General features: G+C 29.5%; 1 protein-coding gene across 2 annotated transcripts in view; it reads left to right on the forward strand.

The window, feature by feature from the left end:
- Positions 1-27778, forward strand: part of LOC107457256 (ETS homologous factor) — an 86832-nt gene that overhangs the window by 50433 nt on the left and 8621 nt on the right. For both annotated transcript variants that reach the window (XM_016075380.4, XM_016075382.4), the window contains exons 2-7: positions 4494-4566; positions 8680-8797; positions 14391-14645; positions 20593-20730; positions 24933-25034; positions 26355-26429. In XM_016075380.4, coding sequence (XP_015930866.1) covers positions 4494-4566; positions 8680-8797; positions 14391-14645; positions 20593-20730; positions 24933-25034; positions 26355-26429 — 761 coding nt within the window. The remainder of the gene's footprint in view (positions 1-4493; positions 4567-8679; positions 8798-14390; positions 14646-20592; positions 20731-24932; positions 25035-26354; positions 26430-27778) is intronic.

The raw sequence follows: 27778 nt of genomic DNA on the forward strand, positions 1-27778 counted from the left end.
TGTATATTTTTTCATATAATTGCCCTCACATATTTCATTGCCAAGTGTTGACGGTTTTAATAAAAATAATTGGTTTCAAAAATGTGTTTTTAACACATGTTTTATTACTATTATTAAAAATATTCATATTAATACGTAAATAATAATCATTTAAGGTCTATAACTTCTAATAATGTCTAGCTAAGTTTTAACAAATTGTTTTTTTTTCAAAAGCTTGTAATTAAGCGGAGGGTTGATAAGAGCTTAAAATGGAGGAAAAAAAACAAAAATGAAATAAAGAATGGCCACAAGGGCACCTTTATTCTAAAAAACGATATTTTCTGGACCAATTTTGTACTGAGTAGTTTGAGTAGTGAAATTAGTTAATAATGAATAACATGTGTTAAAAAAAGGCATTATTGGAATGCAACGTTCGCTCTGAAGATGGTCTGAGCTGATTGAATCAAGTACACACTATATTATGCTACTAAGTACTATATTATGCTATTCTATACTACTACTATCTACCATCTTTTTCTATAATTCTTCATCAACCACAATCATTAATACAGGTACTGTCTAAAAAATCGAAGTGTTTCAAATAATTGAGTGTTACCATCATTAGCCACCATCATTAGCCATCACTACCATCATTAAGAGGGTTATCACAAAATTATCAACTGAGGCTGTAAGATGCAACATCTTATAACCCTCAGTTGATGCCACAACAATGGGCCCAAAAATTGTGAACATTTTTACTAAATATGTTAACAAAACAGTACTAAATCTCGATATTAAAAGCATATTTTTAAATAAATATTTCAATGCAATCTAAATACATCCGTTTGAAATAAAAATTCCGTGCCTTTATGAAGACAGAATATATTTTTAAAATTTTGCACAAGTACTGATATTAAGAAATGGTTAAGAAAATGACAACCAATCCATAAAAAAGGTATTTTTCATAATATTTTTTCTTTGATTTTTTAGCCTAGTTTTAGTTAATTGGGGCAACAGAAGATATTCCGAGAAGTGATTTAAGATACTTAAGACTTTTTCGGCCCCCCTCAATAAACACTAATGGCAGTTCTCTTAATTTTAAAAAATAAAATAATTAATAAAAATTGAACACCGACAATGAAAAGTTGACAACGAATAAACTAAGTAACGAATTGCTGTCCATCTAAGTTGAGTATTGATGTAAGAATTGACACATTAATGGACAGACATCTCTTCTTTGTATATTTGATTGGAGTTGAAAATAATTGATAACCTCCCGCAAGGAACGCATGCTGTGAGCTATTTGACACAACATGAAATTACCCTAACCAATTGTTTTAAAACGATCAACAACAAGTATGTTTCCTTTTCAACCCATTGATATGATAGTATTAAAGGTTAATATTCATGAAGTTGTATTTTTAGCCGGTTTTTTAATGAAGAAAACAGTTTTCGAATGTATTACTGGGGGAAGAAACCTATTTTCTAAGTCTATAGGAGTCATGTGCCACTTTTGATTTTAAGTCACTAATCCCGAGGTTAGAATTTTTCAATGTTTACTTAAAGGGCAAAAAAAATTTGAAAATTTAGGGGTTTGTTTTATTCTTTTAAAATAAATAATGGTATTAGATCTTTTTAAAATGGTGACAAAAAATTTTCCTTAATATTTGAAAATAACTAAAAAATTGAATCGTTTATTTCATTTTTTGAAATCATTAAAACATATTTTAAAACACTGAGAGGAAGTCAAGAATCTTAATTTCAGATTTATTTAAACTGCAATGAAAAATAATTCGCTTCTCCCACCAGATTCCGTAATTTTTATAACAAAACAAAAAATAACAAAAACTCATAAACAAAAAATCTCATAAACAAAAAATTTGGAGCATATATATCTTAAATATTTACTTTATGGCATATATATCTTAGATATTTATGCCATAAAGTTAGATTTGGAGCATATATATCTTAGATATTTTCTGAAGGAAATTAAAAACTTTGTCATTTTGTTTGATAGATTTTTTTTGAAAATTTTAGGAAGGGAAAATATCCAATTATAAACAAATTTTTTAAATATTTTTACAGGCTAATAGCAAAAAATAACAAAAGTTAAAATATGAAAAAATTTATTAAAAATATGGACAATTTTAGTGAGTATGGATAGTTTTTCTAAAAATATATATCAAAACTTTTTTAATGTTAAAACGTTGGTATATTATTACATTTTATTTTATTATTTTTTTAATGAAAATGTCTCTTAGAAAATATGGAGCAATTTTTAGATACATGTTAAATGAAACAACAGGGTAAAAATATCAAAAGAGTTTATGCTTTAAAAAAAAAGTTTTGTCCCTTTTAAGTTCCTTTGTTGTCGAAAATACATTGAAAATTATCAAAAAATAAATTCTTTCAAAAATGTTTTAACTTATTTAAAAAAATTCCTAAAAACAAAAGTCAGACAGGAATGAAAATTTTATAAAACGATCAAAATTTGAAATACTGTGAGATTCCTGAGATAAAAAAGGTTTCTTACTAATATTGTAGGGCTATTTTGCAGACAGTGGTAAGCCTGCATGTGCTGCCATGAATAAATAAAAGAAAGGTAGAAAAATTCTATTATTTGTAATCACTTTCTAACGAAATAAAAGAGCAAAGTAATTGTCAACATAAAATTTATAACTTATATTCATAATCTGACTTTTTAAAATGAATATGTTAGCAAAAAAGAGAAACAATGTACTACATGTTCACAAAAATCTGTTTTTTTTTCTTCATTCAATCTTTTGTGGCTTATCATTGTCTTACAGTAAGTTTCTCAATTGCTACATTTCCATAAAAGCCATTGAATCATCATAATATTGGTATTGAATCATCATAATGAAACCATCATAATATTGGTGGGTTTGAACCATGCATGATAAATTTGCTGTCACCTCCAAAACTATAAATTGAACCATATATTTTGAAAAACAGCATCTTTGAAATCAAGTTTTAGATAAATTAATTGCCAAAGAAGGAAAAATAGAAAAATGTAATATAAAAGAAAAATGTTTCAAAATTTCACTATGCAAATAAATCGGTTTCGAAATTTTCAATATTAATTCGATTTATTTGGTATCGATTATTAACCAATTTCCACATTGGTTTCGATATTTGTAGCTAGTGTTTTTGTTTAATCCTCGCTAAAATGTTAATGTTTGAGCTCTTATTTGAAGACTGTTTTTATTTCATTTTTAAAAAAAATTCGAAAAATGTTCATAAGGGAGGTCATTACGGAACATCCTGTAAAACATTTTCTATTTCTGAACATAATAACTTTCTTTGAAAGGGTGAGAAGAAAAATGTAAAAACAATTTGAATCGATTTTGCTTATTGTGCTAATAGTGTGACAGTTAAGAATTGCGTGTTTATACTCCTAGATATTATAATAACTACTCCTAGATATCTATAAATTATGCTACTTGGAAAAATAAAATAAAATTTAATAATTTTACAAGCCTTCAATGCATGTGATTTCAATTAATACTTTTAATTTTTTTTCAATTAATACAATTAATACTTTTTTTAAAAAATAATCCGATTTTTCTTTAAATCAGCTTTTTTATAGTCCTAAATCTCATGATTCCAAAATCACTAATACAGTCTCTAAAAACAGTGATTGAGTCTATTCTGTTACAAGTTAGAGGGCAATTAGTTGTATATTCACAATAAGTTAAAATTTAATAAAGCATAAATTGTGCTTTCCGTAACAATCTACAGGGTGACCAGAAAAGGCCTCTTCTAATAGCGAAGTGTAATATCTCAAAAAATCTACAATACAGAAGCTCTGGAAATAAACAATACTAACAACTAAATTTGTTTTGCCCATACTGCAATTTTTGTCGTCACTTTTAGAGTCATGTGATTACTTTGGGTTTGGCGGATGACTGAGAAATGGGCTTTAATTGGTCGTCTTATTCCCCAGACTTTAATCTACGTGATGGGTATCTATAGGGAAATCTTAAGAACGAATTGTATTCGAAGAATCTCAAAACGGTTTCTGAGCTGAAGTGGACGATTCAAAGACAAATGGAGCCCATTTATGCGATAACATTAGAGTCTGTTATGCGACATTTTGTTTCTGTCACGTGATTGCACATAATGACAGACATATCAATTTTGTGATTTCGTAAATATAGAAAATATATCTTTTTTCTGTGATTTAAATAAAGCATATTTATTCAAACGTGTTTTCTTTCTTTTTTTTTTTTTTTTTTTTTGATCTTTCTGTAATAACGATTTAATATTTCTAAAAAAACTTCAATGCTTAATAAATTAGTTCATTTCTGAAAAAAGATTTAAATAAAAAATATCCAATTTTACAACAACAAAAATAATTTTGCTTTAAAAAATCGCGTTATTTTGCAGTTTGATTAAATCTCATGATTCCAAATCTCTAATAATATTGAATAATAATATCTGGCTAATAGCATTGGCTCTAATAATTCTTGCCTTGGAATCTTTTAATTTTACAGGCAGTTTCGTCCGGGGTTACCAACCTCAAAAATCATGCTCGCTCCAGAGCCACCTGGTCTGTCTGCTCTTGAGGTAAGAACATTTTCTTCCATTTTTCAAATCATTCCATGTAATGTAAATGTTTGTAGTAGAAGGGGAAATATTTTTATGAAAAAAGTCGCCGAAAATTGCGCTTAAAACGAATAATTTACAGCATTACGTCGGAGAGTTTTTAAATCTGGACACAGCTCAAAATCCGTGTATACGAAAATTGATACAGCCAAAAATGGGCCTTTTCAGTTTTCTTCCTAAATTAAACACTAAACGAAGAATTAAGAGCTAATTTTCCTCACTTCCTTAAACACTAAACATAATCTTTACGGTCCTAAAACCTGGTATATGAGACAGTGGCTAGGTATGTAACTTTTCAGTCAATATGTTTGTATTCAGAACTCTAAACGATAAAGTTAGCTCTGAAACTCTAATTTACTACTAAGTAAATTTACTACCACTACTATAAATTTACAGTATTCGTGGTAATCTTGTAAAAACAAATATTAACTTTTAGGGTAATTTTTTATTTTAAAAAAGGCTAATTAAATATAATGTATCAAGTGATTTATGAAAATGGACGATATCACATTACGAATTCACTTGGATTCATTGTTTATTTTTTAATCAAAGAATAAAGCATTAGAAAAAGTTTTAAAAACTGAATCAACTGCTATGTCTATTTTCTTCACGCATTTTGAGATGAGTCCGTTATTGTTAACACGCATCTTTGCCGATTTCCGTAAACATGCATTTCGAGTTCTCAGTTTTCATGAACACGCATTTCGAGCTGTGCCTATTTTCCTATTCTTGCATTTTGAGACGTGTCCATTTTCGTAAACACGCATGCCAAGCTTTGTCCGGATTTATAACTCCTCGACGATAAACTTCGCCCTTATTTCTTAAAATATCTCTAATTCATAAATCGAAAAAGCTTTATACACTATAAAACAATACGGAAAAAAAAAGATATTTTTTTTTATATTTATAATCAACAGTTGTTAGCAGCACCACAACATACCAACTATCCCTCACTTGATTTTTACTAGTCTTTGTATGATGACCAGTGGCTAGTGTTGTCTGGGCACGAGAAGTCTTCTTAAATCTCTTAGCCGTAATGCGGAAAAATTGCCAACTACTATATTTGGAAATGGGCAGAATTTCATAACTCTGAACTGATATCTTATGCCGCCTTAATGGGTCGTAAGTTTTGAAAATTGGACTAAAGATGATAATACAACTAAATAATTAGGTACAGATAACATCTAAGCAAATGGGCACTGAACTCACGTTCGTGAGAATGGGAGTTCAAATTCAGTCGGCCGAAGACTACCCCTGTAGTATATGGCGACTGGTGGACTGGTGAAACGTTAAATCTGTCGGGTCACAAAGTCCTCCATTTTCCCATAACAAATTATACCTCTGGGGTTATTGAATTGGAGATTGATAGTTCTCTGGTTCAGGTCAAAATTACGATCTGTGGATGAATGAATGGATCCGCCCTATAAAAGCGTGTGACGTACGGGTGTGTCAGAAGTCGAATTCTTGGCATAGATGGCGCCACTGGAAAACAAGAACAATCATACCTCCAGTGCTTTAACGGCCAACAACAGCATTAAAATTCATGCAAATTCGCAGAATCTGTTTATAGGCTAGCAGGAACGCTTTACCATTTCCCACCAATATCTATACAAACTTTTTGAATGTTAAGAGCTCCGTCACTTTAACGGCACTAAATTTTGAATATTAAACGCAAATTTTTAAGTAAATATAAATAGCAGTTACTTCATTTTAATGTCATCTAAGTACAATAGCTTATCTTCAAAAGAAAGTACCGTTGAGGTAGAGAATATATTTCTAAAATTTTGTTCAAATATTATTGGTAAGAAATAAAAATTTTGGACGGCTACTACCAATTGATTCCCAGAATCTGAGACGGTTTCAAAATTTTAAAAATTTTTACCATTTCTAATCTACTTTTCATAAATTTTGACCCATTCGAGGTATCAATTCAGAGTTAAAACATGTTATATTTTTCTACTGATGGTGAATTTTTTCATAATAAATCTTTTTTTCGGAATTTATATTTTATTTCTTAAGGGAAAACACAGTAGAAGCCAGTAGAAAAAGGGATTTTTTAAATGTACTTTGCAAAGATTATGATAAACTTAATACATTTACATATTTTAATCTTCATTTTATCATGTTACAAATACAAAAATTAAAAAAATTAGCGCTCATACCATATAACGTTTATAACTTGTTTTATAAACTATCCTAGGTTGAAAAAAAAATCATCCAAATTTGATTCCGATTTGATTTTTTTTAAAACTACATGAACGTTTTTTTTTGTTGCACGTAAGATTTTCTTGAAATTTTTTTTCACGAAACTGTGGTGTTTTGATATTAAAAAAATTCAAAAAAGGACAAAAAAAAAAAAGTTACATTTTCGTAGATTACTTAAAATCAGTCAACCGAATTAAAATTCCCTACGTGATACGAATATTATATTTGATATGAACATAGTGCCAAAATTTCAAGTAAATCTGTTGAAAATTGTACTAGTTAGATAAATATATTAAGTAAGAGAAACATAGTTTCGAATAAACTGCGTTTAAAGTTTCTTCATCCAAAAAAACATTTTGACGTGCGAATTAATACTAGATCTTTAAGATGCTTCATCATTTTCAGCAGTCTCAAGCCCTTTTTTTTGTTAATTTACCCTTACATGACGTCTCGTATGTTTTTATAATAGCAGCTGAAATTCTGCCGTCCTCTTAAATTTGAGCATATTCTTTGACTACATTTATTTCTAATTGTTTCAAAACCGTCCCTTTGCAACCGTCATTAAAAATTATTATAGCTAAATAAGTTTCAACTGTTTATATTTAAAGTGCCATTAATTATCTTTCTTACATAATTTAAGCAAATTATTTCCATAAAATAGTTAAAATGATAGTATTTTACTAAATGTTTTGATAAGTCTTGATATGTTTTGATATGTACTAAATGTTTTGATATGTCTTGTGATATGTTTTGATGTGTACTAAATGTTTTGATATGTATTGTGATATATTCTGATATGCACTTAATGCTTTGATATGTCGAGCTCAACGCATCGTGCGCTGAGCTCGACATATTTATGCTATAACTTTTACAATTTTACGAAAATCAATTAAATATTTCAGACCAATAATCTTAAAAGGATAAACTATGAAAAAATGAAATAAATTTATTCAATGTTTGAAAATGTTTCCCCTAAACTAAAATCGAAGAACATTAACATAAAGTAAAATAGAATGGCTTCATTCGATGCCGATTATCATTATTCATTCAAAAAAGTAAACCTATCATCAATAGATGTCAAATAAGTGCTTGATATTTTATGATGAACTTTACAGCAAAAAAAAGGAAACGTTGAGAGTTGCAAAATTTTTTATAAACTTTCAAACTATGTTGAATCTTAAATTTTAAATAACCTTTTAAACTTACAAATTAAATCTTGTAAATTTCAAAATATATATTTTACTCACGTTATTTTTCAAGGTGTTAATTGTAGCCTTAAGGTGTTATTTTCATTCTCTTAAAATTATGAATTCTTTTTGTTTAGACAGTCAGTGTTATGTAAGATGTGTTAATTTTGAATAATTTGTAAATATTTTATATTTTAAAGGGATTAATCTGCAGGGTAAGTCAAAACAAATGCTCCAATTTCATATATCGCACGCTTCCACAATAATAAGTATTAATTCCCTCTGGCTTCGGCCACCACGATCCCCAGATCTCATCCCATGCAATTTCTTACTGTGAGGGTTCGTAAAAGATCGCGTATATGTGCGTCCAGGACCAACTTTGATGAATGATTTGAAAGCTTGTATCACAGCTGCTTTCGCCAGCATTGATACAGACATGCTATACAAAGTTAGGCAAGTCTTACATTTCAGACTTATGCCGTTTAACAAAGAAAGCGCATAAATAACATTTGTGAGGAGTACTCTCAAAACTTGTATTACATCTGCGTGCTTATATTTTTTAAATGAATACAATTATTATATTTTGCGTAGTGCACGTATAAATTTGAGGCATTCATTTGTGACATATCCTGTATTTTTAGTAAAATGCAAATTTATCCGATTTCAATTTGTACACTTACAGAGCATTTACATGGATGAGCGTTTTTATGATCAAGAGAACGGCAAATTTTCCTTTGAAAGCCTTCCAAATACTCCACAAGATTTGTTATCGAACACACAAAGACAATTCAGCTTTGAAGGTAAGTATGAAAGCTCGGAAAATACTCATCAATGTAAAAATACACTATAAAAAATTTAGCGTATATTAGCACCAAAAAATGGTGGCAACTACTTTACACTAAAGTAATGTAATGAAACTCCTCAGATAACTCTTAGTAATTAGTGCTTCGTTACACTATGAACGAACAGTGTAAAAACTTACTGTTTCTCAGCATGAAAATATGGTGGCGACTATTTTACAATAAATTAAATTTTGTAATGAAACACCAGATATAACTCTTGGTTCTTGGTGTTTCACTATGACAACAACTAAGTATAGTTCCCGATATAGTCAAACACCAAGAATGTTCTTTTACACTATTCGGTGTAAAAGAACATTCTTGGAACATTCTGCCAACATTTTGATATTTCGTAACAATAACATTTATAACATCAACAAAACATGAAACACATTATAGTCAGTAATGTTATTAAGATACAATTTATAGTAACTACAGTTAGTTTTGGAAATATACACACACTAATTCTCAAATTATAAATAGTTCGTTAAATCAAACATTCACGTAACACAGAGAGAATATTAAAACGAATATGATTTAGGCTTAACAGACAATTTGAATTAGGCAAAAGTAAATACTTTAAAACTACTTAATACAAATAACAGATATTTAAGAATTAAAATATAAGTATCTTTATCACGTAACTAAAAAGATACTTATTTTCTTATAGCAGCGGCAAAAAAAAAAAAAAAAAAAAAAAAAAAACTCACGCTATTTTGTAATTGATTGTAAACATTCTACTAATGACATCCTAAGTACGCAAAAAAGGCGTGTTTAGAAAAAGACAGTTTGCGAATGGTATAAATGTACGTGATCTTGGCGTAAGTATTTAACATTATTGGTCCTCAGATTTAACTACATCCTTTTAAGCATGCATAAGTGCTCGATTGTTAACTTAAAATATTCCTTCGCACAATTTTTTGAGTTATTTCACATAAAATTCTGAGAAATATTACACTACTGTTTTTACAGTGAAGGATAGTTTTTAGTGTACTGAATGCTGTAACTGTAAATTAAACTGACAGAAAAACAAAATATCTATAAAAGTCGAACATCGCGTTGTGATTTAGATTTTAATTACTTAACTTTTCATAAACCCGTTACAACAAAGGAAGTAAGGCTAGAAAGCCAAAGATATAAGTCAGTAAAAAATTTGCATCGAGAATAGATAAATACCTTAGCTGAAAGAGAAACATTAATCGAGTTAGGAAAAACTTAATTAATTACCATTAAAATAAAGCGCTCAAATCAATTTTAATTCTATCTTATTTATCTAGACTATTTATTTCATGAGAGTAATAATACAATTGGTAAACATTCAACATTGATATAGACGATCGCAACGCTCGAATACGCCATCTGGGGAAAAGATCGGTTCCATGATTTCGTCCCTTCCCTCCCCTTCTCTTTTCAGTTGTATAGGAATGTACTCCGATATTTTTCCTTTTCTTAATATTTTTCGTTTTTAATTAATAAAAATATTTTTTCAAAATTTCCTTTATGCTTTATTTTAAAACCATGTTTAATGTAGTTTTCAGTTCCATATAATTTCTTAAAAGATTTTAATCTGTAATCCCAGCTTAAAATATTTTAATCTGTATGAATATCAAGACAGAAATTAACGTACTTCCTTCTCCTATGACTCTCCACACGCTATTGGTGAAAGCATGTAAAGTGTTGCCATAGATAGAGAGTTCTGCTCTACGCCACCTGTAGCCCATTTCGATCGTAAATATACTCTCAGTATTTCAGATCGAATAAAAAGACAGAGAATGATAAAAAAAAATTAATTAATTTAAATAATGGGTATGAAAGAAACAACAACTCATATTTCACGCAGAAGCGTGACCAGCCCCTCTACAGGAGCGGCAGCTCTTCAGCCAGCCACACATCAGCAAAAAAATAACGCGAATGAACCTTTAAAAAAAAATACTCGTGTCCAAAAGAAAAAATTGTGGCCATAATTAATTAAAAATTACTAAAATTATTAGTCACAAATTTTTAGAAACATACAATCATAACATGAAATACCAAGAATGTTCTTTTACAGTACTTGCCTTCCAACATTTTTGCTATTCAGTAACATTTATAATTACAGTAAGATATAAGAGTCAGTAAAAAAAAATTTTTTACGATACAATATAAATAAGAATCTTTAGTTTAAAATATATATACACACTAATTCTTATAATAAAATTAGTTTATAAATCAAGCATATACACAGTACCGAGAGAAATATTAAGAAGAATTCGAACTAGGATAGAAGTGAAAAAAAAATACTAAAAAATTATTTAATGCATTTGATAGATTTATCTAAGTCTTCTCATAGTTATCTTTATTACACAACTAAAACATACATGCCACAGTCATCTATTTCTTCTATTTCTATCTATTCTCTATTTCTATGTATTCTATATATTTCTATCTTTCTATATATTTCTTCTATTATTATAGTATTCTATAATTTCTATTTCTGTAGAATCTTCAGCGACAACGAACTTTCACTTTCTTGTGCTGAATTATAAACAATCTGCCATTATCATCTGGTGGTTTTCAAACACATACGAAAATTGTGCGAAAATAAATCATGAATGGAGTAAATGAGCAGGTGTAAGCTTTCTTAATTATTAGTGTTTAGACACTACGACACGTATGTACGTTAGATTCGGTATTAACATGAAATAAACTATTCATTCATACAATTTTTGGAGTTTTTCAGCACCAGATTCAGATAGGTATTATCCGACAGTTTTTATTTATTGCATTTGCTTGGGTATTTGCATTTTGGTTCTAAGATAGTTCCGTCATTGCAAAATCAAGATGGTCTACAAATGTTTAAAATGGCGATATCTCGAGAATTGTGAGCCAGATCAAAAAAAATAGGCGTGTGAAATTTTGAAAAAAACCCTATTATAATGACAACAAAACTAATCCTACCTCTTGGGAATAGCCCCAGTCTCAAGGGATGGGGAAGGGGTCTAGTTTTGAGTCACAATTTGTTATTTAAAACATGTCTTTTTTTTATTTTCTGGATCCCACATGTATGTGTCGAGTTCTTCATTCTAAACAAATTGTATACTCATTTTTGTTTTACGATTACAGTTCCACCTGTGAACCAGAATCCAGAAACTTGTGGGATGAATTGGGTACTTCATTTCTGCAAAATCTAAATCTGCAATAAAAAATGTGGGGTTCCTGTTTGAGATTTTGAAATCACTTTCCACTCCATTACCAGAGGGGGGGGGGAGGCATTTTTTTAAAAAAATATTTCAGATATGTATTCTGAAATTTTTCATCCGATGCGTATTTCTTGAGATTTTTTAATATTTATACTTTTTGGACGCTCTGCATATTTTGCGTTAGCTCAAATCGACTGCGTGTAATAGCCAGACAAATGTAAATCGATTGTTTAGAATGATTCTATTAAAATAATTTTTTTTATTTGTTACAATTAAAATGACATAAGTAACAGGTACAAACCGGTCCTTCTTGCTCCAAGATTTATGACAAATAAGTAGCATTGATCATTTTCATCTTAATAATAATGCATGTATTATTGTTAAGATGAAAATACATAGTTTGATGCAAAGATGATTACACAGCTTTTCAATGCTTCTAGCACAGACAGTAAGATCAGATATTATATGTCAATTTAAAAAACACTGAAATAACCCTATTAAGGCGAGAAATTTCTTTTGTATTAGAACCTTAAGCACAATCTTTGATCCTAAATTTTAAGTATACTCACAAAAACGTATACACAACCCTATAATAATGGAAAAGATACTTTCAGTTTTTGATATTTTCTTGAATTTTTCAAAAAATACCTTTAAGAAAAAGGTTAGGTCGAGTTAATTTCTCATATGTATCAATAAAGTTTAAAACTTTCAGATGTTTGAGGGACCGGCAATAAATGAAGTATATTTTTGAGCATCTTATGACACAAAATATAGCAATAATTTGCATTATTTGGTTATTTTATGCAATAATTGCATAAAATGACCAAAAAGGAAGTATTATGATTTTAAAATTTGAACAAAAAAATTTTAAAATACATGCGAGATATTTGCAGTTGCTTTTTCAAACTGCGCAATCGCCACAAATATTAAATCGTATTTAATTAACGGAAGAAGTCTGATTTGTATATCTTAAAAATTTAAAAAGTTTCTATCAAGTTTCTAAGTAGTTATTGTACTTTAATTTTTTTTAAAAAAAGGAAAAAACTCGGAATGTTAAGAGGTTTTCTACAAATTTTGAATTATAAAAATTTTTTAATAAATAATACTACACGATAATAATTGATCGGTTAGCAAGATTTGATGGTATAGGGTAAGAAAACGCGTGAAATAAAACATAATTTAATATGATATAATTGCTCATAATTCATTTTTAATAAATTTTGTTTTATAGTCTAAAATGAATTTTATGGAACACCCCTTATCTGTTTATCAGTTATTAGTTATTTGTTATCAATTATCATTTTATCAGTTATTATACTATCACTTATTATATTATCAGTTATTTTACTATCAAACATCAATTATTAGTTTACCTGTGAAAATTAAAGAGGATTTTTTCTGACATTTCATTCAGAGTTTCATGCTTTTTATTTTTAGGTAATAATTTTTTTTCTCTGCTGATCAATGGGTAATTTGTAAATCTTACACAGATTGCTACTCTAAATCATCTTTTTTTGAAAATAAAAATCATTTACTATGCCACAGTAAATCATTTTTTATCTAATTAACGAGTCTGTTCATTTACGGTCTCTTACTAAAAAATAAGAGTAATCAAACTATTTAATTAATAAAAATAATAAATGAAGACCCCAAGGGAGAAGAACTGGTTATCTCCATTTTTTCACGAAAATGACGATTGGATTGCTGCATTTTAAGGATTACCAAGCTGAATTTTGAGGATTAATGAAAATGGTTCTTCTCCACGCGCTTGAGGAAAAATGGTTCGGTCACCTCGCTTGAAGTTTATATTGCATCATGCAATGCACATTTATGTGGTTTTTATCTCAAAGAATGTCCATTACCTTCTCATTACCTTACTCAAGGTGAAAAGAAATCACTTGAGGATACTTTTTATGGTGACTGCATACGTTTACCATTATAAAAAGGGAGCGCTTTTACGGAAGGAGGATAACGATATTTATAAGCACAGGTAACAGAGAGGGTCCACAAAAGAGCGACAAAATATCCCTATTAAATCCTGAAATATGAATTTATGAAAACCTCCGTATTTTGAACAACGAAGAGTACAGTGCTGCATTTTAAGGATCAGTGACGAAAACGAGGGGAATACTAGTGAGGAAGTATTGATTGGAGAAAAATCGATTCTTGTCCAACCAAATTTTTTTTCTACATCAAAATTGTAAATTTTGTTTTGAAATTTTTGGGGAATGTAAATAAATCTTTATGACATTCGTATACTTTTTTTTATTTTTACGGTTTTAATCGTTCCTTCTCAAACCTTCGTTTTTTCTCAGCTTTCCCTTTGGTCTTCTAATGTTAAAAAAGTAACAAAAAAGTTTTTTTCTTTTTACTAGATATCGGAGAATTAGAAGCTGAAAACCCATGGCAGTTCAAAGCTCCTGATCAATGGCAATCTGTCGATGTTATAGACTGGATCTTTTATTGGGCCAATCAAAACAGAGTTGATCTCTTAGATGTGAATATGCTGATATTTAACACACTCACTGGCCGGGAATTAAGTAGAATGAGCCGACAAGAGTTTTGCGCCATCGATAATCAATATGGCAGTGCTCTATACGATGCATTTCACTATCTTGTTGCTCAATATAGTAAGTCTCAGATGATTATTCAATATTTATTTTTAGAAGACAATATCAGGGATTTTCATCCTATCAATACAGTTCTGACAATTTTCGATTGCGGTTTTCTTTATTTAGTTTTATAGAAAAATCAAGAAGTATACATTAAGGGTGGTGATTACGGAGCACCCTGCATATATTTTTTAGAATCCATTGTAAAAATAGTGTTAAAAAAGTATGCACAGTATGGGTATGCACAGTAAGTAATAATAATAAAGAAAAAAAGATTTTTATCCTCAGATCAATCATTGTTAAATAATGAAACAAAAATAACAAAAACTAGTTTATTTATCTAATAAAATTGGAATGCATTTCACTAATTGTGATCTTAAGGCAATATCCTCAAAAAAACTGGTTTTAGATAATCTTACCTTTGCTTTTATTGAACTTAATAGTAATTAAGTAAAATTTGAAAATGCTTCTTGTTACTTAAATATTAATATACATAATGGTTAAAATCTAATGTTTCTACACTTAGTTTATATAATGATTCAAAGCATTAAAGGTCGATATTACAGAACACTTGTATTTACGAATGAAATTTAGGAATAAAAAGTAGGGAACGGCGGTGCACCCCCCACACCCTGAATAACTTTTGATTTAATGATCGAATCTTCACGTTCTAGGACTCATTCTTAATGGCTTAAAGGGGTGACTTTAAATATGCTAACTAATAAGTGCAGACGATATTTTAAATTACGAAATCAGACTCAGAAACCTACTTTCTTTGAATAAACATACCTTTTTTTCCACGGATTTGGATTTCTGATTCCCCCCCCCCCCAAAAAAAAAAAAAAAAAAAATAATAAATAAATATTTAGTGGGCAGCCGCAATCTGGAAAAATAGTCTCAGTAGTTTGATGAAGAGAGTGCTCCAAAGTTTGGACCCCTTGATGTTAATTTTACTTTTTGCGTATTTCGTTATATCTCAAAAACTTTTTAGGCGAATTTAAACATTTTTGCACACAATAAAAAAATTTGTTTATCCAAAGATAATTCCATGCAAAACATAACTTCTAGTAAATATTTATTATTTTTTATTATTTTACTTAATAATGGTAAAAAATATTTGAATTGTAGAACATACCATTTTTTGCATCATTTTAAAGAACGTAATTTTACATGATAAAATACAAAATTCGAGCAAAATCGGTTGAATAGTTCCTAAGAAATCAAAAAAGTCAGATATTTAAAACAGTCGCTTATCCACTTCTAAAATTCGTTTATCTAAAGGTAATCACATGCAAAAAGAAATTTTTTTTTTTTTAAGAATTATTTATGACTTTTTCTTTAATAACAGCCAAGAAAAGTTGTGAATTGTATGGTATACAAATTTCCTCACTATTTCAAAGAATGTAATTTTAAATGGCAAAATCCAAAATTTGAATGAATTTGGCGGATTAGTTCTTGAGAAATTAAATCTTAATTATACGACGTTTTTAAAATTTGTTATAGCAGTTGACTTTGTAACTGCTGTATATTTAACAATTTTCTCAACAGTTTTTTCAGTAGCTTTTTTAAACTGTGTACTTAGAATAAGGTTTGCAGCGATCAATAAAATAATTAGTCAATCATATAAACTTTTATTATATAAAATTTATAATGTAAAATAAGTTAACGTTATTTTCATATTATGCAGTATTTCATCATGGTTTGAAATTTAATGAATTTCCATATTTAAACGATTATTTTGTATCATTAAAATATTACTACTAACGAAATATTTTAATCTATCCATTTGTATATTTTATAAAGCAAAAATATTCTTATTATAAAAACATTCATATTTGAAAACTTATTCATTAAGGAGATAAAAGAAAGACAACATTATTCCAGCCTACACTCTGCACCTGTTAAATTCAAAACAGTAACATTAAGAAATCCCAAATTATTGGTTAAAAAAAAGTGATTTTTCTTAATGTTGAAGCAAAAAAAACTATAACGTTATTTTAAAATTACATATTATCTAAATACACTAAGTTCTGAAAGTAGGGTTATGCATATTATGCATAATGAATATTTATAAGTCAAATAAAAAATAACAATTGATATAAGGGTAGATTTTAATGCTCATAAAAAAAACCAGTTTGAGTCCAGGTTTTACAGGGATTTTTTGTAGATTTTTTTGGGCTTGTGGGTGAGAGAAAAACCCTGCTTCTTCTTTCAGGGTTAAGAATCCGAATCCATCTATAAAAAAGGCATACTTATTCAGAGAGAGTACGATTCTGAATCTGTTTTCATAACTTAAAATATCGACTACACACAGTAATTAACATATTTTATTTATTAACATTTATTAATTAACATATTTAACCCTCAAACCATGGCATTCTATTGCGTGAAAATCCGATTATTAGATTATAAGTTATTCAGGGTGTTGACTTTATTTGCAAACTGCACAACCATATGTTCCAGTAACTAATGTGATTTGAATGCATTCACGTTTTTACGACACAAGAAAATGTCGATTATGAGACTTTTGATAGTAGATTTCATTTCTAAAGGTATTTTTGTTTTTGTACTTTCTCATATGCAATAATATTTTTTATATGCAATGTAATCGTTTTGTTATTATCGACATGGTCCTGAAACCGAAATTTAAAAAATAAATATTAAAAGTTTATAAAAAAAAATTATATTTTAACTTTTGAATAAGGGATACGATAAAACATGTCAAATGTGTGCATTTTCTTAAAATAACATATCAAGGGCGCCGTCTGCGGGGTGCACTTTCACGCCCTGGCTTTTTTTTAAACAATTAAAGAATATAAAATTTTTTATTAAAACAAATAATTAAGCAATTATTGATACATAACAATTAAAAAATTGTTTAATCAAACAAGAATTATAATCGTCTTGTTAGCTGTCCAAATCTGTTTATAACTTTTTCAATGAATTCTGAGTCATCTTTGATTCTTTTCTTATGCACACTGAGCATGCACAAGCTACTTTATCTCTCGTGAGACATTGTAGACCTATTCCATGTTTCGATGCGTCGCATTGTACGAAAAGTGCGTTCAATAGTGCATGTAGTAGCTGGAAGAGTTAGGCCAATTTTGATTGCCTCCGCTACAGCTGGATAAAACGGCGTGGCCTCAATAACTAGATAAAACTTCAAGATATGGAGCTTTGTCCAGTTTGTTCATCGAATTCGGGTGAAGCCTAAAGGGTGAAAATACTTTTCTTTGTGTTGAAGAAAAACGGTCCTTCAACGGAGATATAATGGAGTTCAAGGAATAAAGATTGACCTCCTGAAAAATTCTGCTATGTTTTCAGAAGGCACATTCGATCTATGAACTTGTCTAGATGCCACTCGAGGTCGATTCATTTCAATGCCTAATTCTTCGCAAATGTGTTCTGCTTTCGTGAAAATTGTAGTAAACTCTTCAGAAGCATTATTTCGATTAATTTGCAGCACATCTATCAATTTGACTACGTAATCAGTTACTTCTTTTAGATCTGTGTTTACTTTTTGCAACTGATTGCACACAGGTTCAAGTTTGGAAGAATAAGTAGCAATAACAAAAAGTGATACAATGTATGCTGGCGTTGTAACAGCTGTTAAAAGTATATCCTCCTGATTCCAAGTGTGCCTTCAAAACTTCGTCTCCAAATTCAACACGAAAGTGCAGCAGATCTTTGAGAACAGATCCTTCGTCATTTTTGCCCCGAAAAGGAAGTGCTCTGCGATGAACCAAATTGTTGTTATAATAGATCGAAGCTTAAGCCTGTTGTTTTCAATTTTTTTATTATATGCCGAATCTAAAGATTCATATACACTCAGTTGTTTTCTGTTCATAACATCTTCAAAATTTTTAGAAGATGTGAGTGTTTCACGATGCCACTGTGACACTTCATGTGATTTTGCTGCTTCATTAAATTTGTGGTATTTAACGCAAGGAGAAATAATAAATTGTCCTAGCACACCTCTTTGAGCTGGAGGTCGAAACAAAACGCAGACGCGACAAACAGGCCCTTTTGCGCTTTCTGAGTACGCCAACCAAGGGTACGTTTGAAGCCCTTCCAAACGAAATGATAGAACGAACGAATGATAATAAAATAATATTATATTTTCTATTAGTTATTTAGTTTAACAAAGTTGTATAACACATACTGACTTCTCACAACTGTAAAACTTCATTACCACAATAAATACCATTATTAAGCGTGCAGAAACACGTTAGTATACAAAACTACTGTTTGTAGTTATTTGTGTTTCAAAGTCAGTAGCTATACCAGCGCCATCAATACAGTTTCTTGTGGTAAAATCTGCAAATACAAGAAATTTGTAATTTTTTTTAAATATCTTGTTAACAATGAAGAAATGTATCTTGAAAAAAATTAACAGATGAAAGTATATGTAATAACAAAACAAAATGTAATAACAGAATATTTTTTTTTTGGGGGGGGGGTTGTTTGTTAGAGGGTTGCACCCCCTTTTATATTATTCTGCCAGCTCCCTTGTAATATATAACTGTTTGCTACCAAGTTGATAACGGAAAAGTTGCAGTTTTATATATTTTTACCATATATGTATTAGATATGCGTTCATGCAACAATGTTACAAAACTTCTTTCTTATTTCTAATTTAATGTACCATTAATGCACCATTAATTGCACCCTTAAATGCACCATCTAATGACTGTGCATGCATGTACAATTTTTTTATACAAAATGCAATTATTCATATTGAATTTTTGAAGGACATGAAGGAAGGATGATCACAAAAATATATATTCTGGACACAGCTCAAAATGCGTGTTTACGAAAACGCCGTTTTTCAAACTTCGCTTTTGAAAATTGTGCCCATTTTCTTAAACACGCATTTCGAGCTATGCCCAAAATAGAAATTTCGCAGACGATATGATATTCTGTATTTAAAGAAAATCAAATTTGCATTATTTGTAGTGTAGTATGACAGTGTTTGTAGACTGTTATATTTTTTTTTATAGAGTATAACAAAAGTCTTTAGAAACCAACAAAATTTATTTAGATAGAAAAAATAAAAGTGTGCTTTTGATGGAAATTTCAGAAAAAATTAGTACATTTTGTCACACTCTGTTATAAATTTCTCTTAAAAAATGGCAAAATAAAAATCTATTATTTTATTTTGTTTTACCATATTCAACCAAAACAGTATGTAATAACCATAAAATAAATGGAATTCTATCAGTTAACTGTGAGGAAGAAAATGTTATACTGTTTTTACCTAATACGGTTAAACAACTAGAATCTTATCAGCGCCAACTAGGAGATACAATCAATGAGAATCAAGCTTGCTTTCCTCGAAAGCTAAGCCACGTGATAAGGTTTGCAAATTTATCCTAATCGGATGTCTAACATAACAGCGTGTACCCAATAATCTCATAGTGTGTGGTGAACATCTTATAAAGCCATTTAATTATTTGCTGCTGCGTGCATACTTAAGGGCTGATTTGTCATTCTCATGAACGGCTAAATGGGGGTTCAAATTCCAATTTTGATATCACAATATTTTCGCAATTCGTTCAACACATGAGGAATTTCCAGTCTCTCCTTAGTTGGTGACTCTGGACCATTTGAATACGAAACTCTCATTCACGCATTGATGGCAACATAACAAAGCTGCTTAATACAAGCAGTTCAGCATTATCCATCTCTCACGATCGATAGCACTAGATAAATAAATTAATAAAATAAACTCATTCTTACAGTTATGACACCATGCTAGTTATAAATGGTTACAAAATGATTCACGGTTTTTGAACCATACCAGTTGTAAACATTTTCGAACCCGTAAAAGTAAAGAAATGTTAATAACCCTAAACTTTACTATTAATTCTATAGATAGATCGTTTTTCCGTAATCTTAGAATGAAAATTTCAACAGTATATCCCATTTGTTTAAAAGTTAATGAAGCTATTTGATTTCCCTCCAGGTGCTCCTACATCCATTTCAGAACATTTATTACCATCTGATCACGATCTTGTGGATGATGTAGAATGGGAAAAATGCACAAGATGGAATAATGTGTTTGTAGAAGCTCAAGGACCTACATCTGGATATTCTGGATGTGGTAAAATTCATACTCAATTCTTTAATGCTTATTAAATAAGTCAATTCTATCGTAAAAGACTAAAGTTAATAGATAAAATATTGCATTACCTTGTTTAACACAGTAAAAGCTCCATATAACGGCATAGTAAGAGAAGTCCACGACGATTTTTCAAGTCACCGGTATAAAATTGAGCACAGATGGGTTACTTATAACTTGCGTTGGGTTACATATATTTACGATTTATTTTGACGTATAAACTTAACAACCACGGCATTTTATATAGTTGTTGCACTTGACTGGTGCTATATAGCGTTCAATTTGAAATTATAAACTTTGCCAAACACGTAAAAAACTGAAGATAACTCTCAAAACATAGCAACCCTAACTCATATCATGATTTCCTTAATTCGATTTATTGCACACAATCTTTTAGAACATTTGAAACTTAGAAAAATCCTATGAATTGGTACGTTCAAATATAAAAAAAATGACATGAATTAAATTTCCTTGAATTTCAACACATCGTTCACAACAAAGAGACACACAATATTCCGCTCCGACCTTATTGTTAACACTCACATGTCCCGGGTTGAAGCTCCTTCAGATCACCAGCTTATCTGGGCAGTAAAGGTGATCTGTGCACCAACTCATTGACACAATCATGCCATAAAATTGTCAAGTTTTGACCTACAACGGGTGTTTGAGTGAATACTTTACTTTACGAAAAGTGCATTTTTATAACAAGTTAGAAAATTTTTATAACAAATTTTTGGTGGAAATATATTTTCTGCTGGCTGAATGAGGAATACTGTACAAAAAAAGCAAAATGGAGATAGTTATTTATGGTGCAGAAAAGTAAAAACGAACTTTATTTCACCAATCTTAACCCTTTATGTTAAGAAAATATTTGTAGGTAAGCAATGTTATCTTTCTGCTTATGAAAGAGAAATTCTTCCATTTTAAGTCAACCTGACACAGACTTTTGGGGTCCGGGGTAGCCCAGTGGCTAGAGAACCGGTTCGATTCTTGACTCCACTGTATACATGCTCGTAAAATCTGCGGAATCGGAAATCCTGTAGTCGATCGCCGGGCAGAGATACAGAGGTCTGGAGAAAATTTTCTGCCCCTTCAGATCTATGTCTAAATTGAGGAAGTGGCCTCATCCTCAGGGATGTTTCTCAGACCGTCCCCATTCTGCAGCTCTAGTATGTTGTAAATAAAGTACCTACATACCTTTACCTGCATCTTTTTGTCGACCCTAAATCACTAAAGTTTCTGACCACCTATTCTGAAAAATTGACTGTTATTGATTTGTGTCTTGTACCAATTATTCATTCACTTAATAATTTATGTGAGCTTGGGTAAACATTGGCCTCAAATTTCTATGACATAAACAAAAAAAAATATGCTTTACATGTGATTATAATTCATTAATTGAACACATATAATTTCATATAAAATTAACATTGAGAGATTTACACTACTATTCTGTCTGAATTATTGGAACTATATATTTTAGATACTGGTTTTTGAGGGTCAAAATTTTATATCCATCAGGGGAAAAAATTCTAATTCAGAGAAATTACGTGTTTGTTTCTAATTTCACCATATCGTCTGTACAAATTAATTAGCATATTTAAGGTTTCATCCTCGAACCAATAAAGTTGCATGTTAGTACATGAAAATCCGATCCCTAGATTAGAAGTTAAGGAAGTTTTTTTCTGATAGTATTGTAAACCATATTGAACATGAAGAAATTACCCCAGTCTTCTGATTGGTAGAAATCCAATTTCGTCAATTTTTTTTACATTCTTTTATATTTGTTTTATCTTACTACTGCATCTTCAAATGCGTAAGCATTTGAAGAGCTTAGTGGATGAAGCAGGTAAGTGACATTTTCAGGATATTCATCAATTAGGGAAAATTACACAAATTGGTCGCATTAGCATAGGTACGTTTAATATAAAATAATTGCTTTCACTTTAATTTTAACATAACTAATCTACATAAATTTTGAATACGCTTGCTTGGCTTTTATTTCTAATTTGGTAGTGCTACCCAGCTAAAAATAAACTGCAGTTAATCTACAGAAAAACTGCAGTTTGAAAACTGTGGTGATTTGGCCCATAGCACTGCAGACTTTTTGAAGTCAAAACACTGCAAAATTACTGCAGTTTGTAAACTGCAGTAATTTTGCAGTTGTACCAACTTCAAAATTTTTACTTTTAATATACAAATGGTGGTGCCATCTATCGTGAGTAATAGAAAATACTATAGTTTTTGTTTAAAAAAAAATTCATTTTGAAAAAAAATATTTTCGATTGAATTCTTTTTTTAATATTGGACTATTCTAAATTTAATTATCTATACATGAAGTATAATACTCATGAAAGTTTCCGTTGTGAATCTGTCGACACAAGGTATCTTGGGAATCGAACTCGCTTCCTGTCAGGTGTGAGATTAACCGATTAGCCCTCTCGGCTATACCCCTGTGTCAAGGAGGTACCAAAGAATTAAATAGTTTCATGAGCTGGGTCTTGTTGGCAAGAAAAAAGTTTTTATTTGTTAAATCAAATAAGGGGAAAACTCAGTTAATAAATTTTCTCATGGTTAACTGTTTGAATATCATCATTTTATGGTCATTTAATTGTTTTTATTGCATACGGTAAAATAACAATTAAATGATTAGTTAAGAGTGTTTTTTATGAAAAATTCCTAGCAATGTAGATTTAAGTTTTTTTTCCCATAAGTTTTATTATTTTTCTTTTAAGTTTAATTTTTAAAAGTAAGCAGCTCTAAACGAATTTTTAAAGTAAGCAGTTTTATAAGTATTATGCTCATTTAGGTTTAATTGAAAATACTATGAGTTATTTTTTTTTCAAACAAAATTATTTTTTTAATTTGTAAAACTTTATTTCCAAGCAATAAAAAAAAGGATATTGTTTTAAATTGCCTAAATTTATTTAAGACAAATTTCTGAAACAGAGTGAAACTAATAAATGTTTGAAGGAGAGGTTTGAAGCTAAAAAATCTGGATTAATTATCCCTTTTCAAATTCAATTTTGTAAACTCTTTTGATATCAAATTGTTTAAAATCCAAACTAAATATTTGTTTCGATTAGAAAAAATAAGTATAATTTTTGTTCCGCAATAATCCTAGCTTAGTATGAATTCGAATAAAAAAATTAACTAATTAACATTAACTGCTTGCCTTCACTTTAATATTACTTTTACCATAAACTTTGCGCAAACATAGTTTTCTTAAGTCAAAAAGAAATATATAATAAAAATTAATAAAAATAAAATTAGTAATAAATTTACTAAAATACAGAAATATTTAAATACCTTTATATTTAATTACTTTAGGCTTATTTTAAATCAATTAAATTGTGTCAAAATCTTACTTAAAAGTTTTTGACGCTTCTGAATTGTAAATAATCAAGTATATATTTTATGAATTTTACCTTTTATGAACATAGATAGTGTACGTTATTTCCGTGATCAACATATATGTTTAGAATATTTATCTAATTATGAGAAATTAATTTATAATGAAAAGAAAGACATAAACATTATAAAAAGTTGATATACCAACCAAGAAAACAAAATTGAAAACATCAAACTCTTTCTATTTTACAACAATACAAAGTAACTGCAGTTTTTCTGCAGATTCATCAAAAAGTATACTTCTGAAACAATGACTGCATTATTACTTCAAATTTACTGCAGAATAACCACGGATTTGAAGTTTCAATTTTTTCGAAATTTATGATTTTAAAGTGACCTCACTTAAACTGCAGTAATTTTGTAGACTATAGCTCAAAGTTTTTTTGAAATAAATTACTGAGAAATTACTTCACATTAGCTGCAAAATGACTGCAGTGTTTTTGCAGTTAAGATTGCACTACAGAAAATCTGCAGTTAACTCCAGAAAAACTACAAAATTACTTCAGTTCTGCAGAAAAACTGCAGTTTAATTTTAGCTGGGTAATTAAAATAAAGCAAAGAATAATTTTCTCCGCTTTCTAATTAATATATAATAAAATAAATCAAATACCACTTTTTTTCCCCTGATTATAACTACTCTGAAAATGTTATTTAACTGGTTCATCCGCTGAGCTCTTCATTTGTAATCATATTAATTGTATTACTGCATTATAAATCATTTACTGCATAATAAGATATTTACTACATAATAAAGATTACATTTTTAAATTTAGATTCTGATCGTGAAAGTGCAGGTAGTAGTATGAGTACTGTTAATGAAAGGCAAGAGCTGGGAATGATTTTCAATACCATGGCAAGACCTTTTCCAAAACAACGTAAGTGCAATCTTTATTTTAGGATAGATATTTAGAAGAGAAATGCAGTGATATACCGATCTCTTAGTAATATGTCTGGCGAAATAATAACATAACTTATGAAAATAATAACATAACCCATAAAAGTTTTAATTTTGATTATGCTCCTTTGCGTAGATGATACTAAAATGATGAAAATAATAAAAAACGGCAATTTGTTTGGAAATTCTCTATATGTTAAGAAATATTTATTGGAAAGAAAAAAAGTCATAGTTCGCGTACCTTAAACTCTATACCCTCGTACCCAAAGCAAAGCTATAATTTTATCTGAATCATCCTGAAGACTCGAAATCACATAATAATGCAGGATCGGAAATGCTTTCCCGAAAAGACGATGGTGTTGCGCAAATTTTCCTACTATTTTTGCTGGGAATCATCATTTCGCCCGAGAATTATTCCAGAATATTTCGAATTCCAAGAGCCGCAGATGCGCATTGAATTCGGTGGAAGAATGTTTCTCTTATTTTTAAAACTTTTTCTGTTTACACCCTCTCTTCAAAAAATTTCCGACCCTGTATTGCTAGATAATTTCGAGTCATCAGGATGCATATATATTCTAAAACGTCTTTCATATGTTCTGAAGCGTTTAAATGAGTATATTATTTTGCCGGAAAAAAAAGTTTTAATTAGACGGATGAATAGTTTGTAAGAGATTCTTAAAAGCAATCAATAATTCTCAATTTTTACCTATTTTTTACGAGTGCAAACAATGTAACATTTTATTAATTTTTTTTTATTTTGTAACCGTCGGTGAACAGCCGACCCAATTTTCGGGTTAACGATTACTATTGTTCAATCCCGTAGTCTTGTAATTTTGAACCCAATGCAGAAGACAAGGGAACTCCCGAATCAAGTATTGGGAAAAGTATCCCGAATCAAGTATTGGGTCCTTCGTAGTGGACTTTTTGATGGAACTAACGAGCATTTGCGTTACATGGAGAGGAAAGCCACGAAAACTTCCCACTGTAAATCTGACAACACGGGGACTCTAACCCATACTCTATCTACTACTGAGGATATTTTACGTAAGCACTGTGGTCGGTGCAAGCTGGATGCGGAATTCGTATCGACCAGCCATCGCTGGGATTTGAACCCGGTTCACCTCATACGTATTTTTAAAGTGATAAATGTGAAATTAGCATATATTAACTAAACACATTTAAATTAATTTTAAATGGTGCTTAATTCAATATAAATAGTCATTTGAACTGAGCAAAACTTTTTGGCTTCTTTAGTCACTGAATGTTTGGGCAGTAAATAATTCTTGATGTTTAATTTTAGAAACAATTTGTATTAAGAAAGTTGGAAGAAGAGGAAGACCGCCAAAAAAAGATGGTAAACTTCGTGGGAAACAAGGTATAATTAACATTTTTAAATTTTTTACTCAACAACTGCAATAATACTTATGTGATTTTTTTTTAACGATATAAACAATGAACATTATAAAGTTATGAAGGAAACATTTCTTCGTTTTCAAAAAATGCCATCAATTTCAGTAATTAAAAATCTTCATATATTTAAATAGTCTTATTGTATTGTGTTGTATATTTAAATTTCTACTTCAGTAATATTTGACAGAGCTCGTTCAAATTTTTTATTTTGTTATTTAAAATTACAAAGTTTAATATGTAAAAATTTATTTACCTGACAACTAAATTTTTTTACGATTATTAAATAACATAATAAATGAGTATAAAAATTATTTTTTTGTATGGAATTAATTTTCTTCGAATAAACGAATTTTATAATTGTGTGTAAGAAATTTTCGTTTAAAAATCTCAGTAGAAATAATCGCAAATTTAAATTATCATTGAACTTTCAACCTCTCTCCTAGTTGCACTTTGAGATCTTATTTTCCAGATTGCAACTATCCTTTCCCTTATTTTGAGAGTCAAAAATTTGTCGAGGAAAGGCTTGCTTATCAAAATTAATATTCTGTGTCTTGAATATCGTTTGCATATTTAAAGTTGGAAACTCGAACCATTAAGATTGAAACTTAGTACTTGACAATAATTCGATGAAACGTTTTAAAGTGTTCAGTTTTTTATTTTGTGCCTCAACAATTACACCATTAAAAAATCCTAAGATTTTTCTCTGAGAAAAGTATGCTAGTTCTTAGCTTAAAAGCATGTTTGTATATATAGCGACCAATACTAAAGTTCAGTCATTACAACGCTAGATAAATAAACAAAAATTTATAGTATAGCTTTAAAAAAATAGAAAACAGGTCTTATTCATATAGATATATTTAATATTAATTTTCATATTAATATTATTTTAATATATATAAACTAGGTTATAATAATAGCAATGCGCGAATCAATTCTTGCAAACCTTAATTTAAAAATAGTTTTACCTTCTGCGCGTAAATCCCAACATCCCTGAGAGCATCCCCTAAATCAAAAAACCAGTGTCCCCCATACAATAAAAGATACATCGAAAAGCGAGGTTTTGCGTTACATAGAATTTTGTATTACATAGAACATTTCCCATACCTCTAAATTTACCAATTAATCATGGCGATTTTAGTCTGGAAAAGATAAATTTTTTAATATTTTTTTAAATACAAATACTTCACAAACAATTCAGTGGGCGAAATTTCCGCCCATTATTTGGAGTCCAAATATTAGGGACTGTCGAGAGGGTGTTGATTGCGATTCAAATCAAACTACAGTATTTTTCCAGAGTTTGCTGAGGACAAATAA

Source organism: Parasteatoda tepidariorum, chromosome 12 (genome assembly GCF_982258835.1).
Source record: "Parasteatoda tepidariorum strain Cologne lab strain chromosome 12, Ptep-v5.0, whole genome shotgun sequence".
NCBI lineage: Eukaryota > Metazoa > Arthropoda > Arachnida > Araneae > Theridiidae > Parasteatoda > Parasteatoda tepidariorum.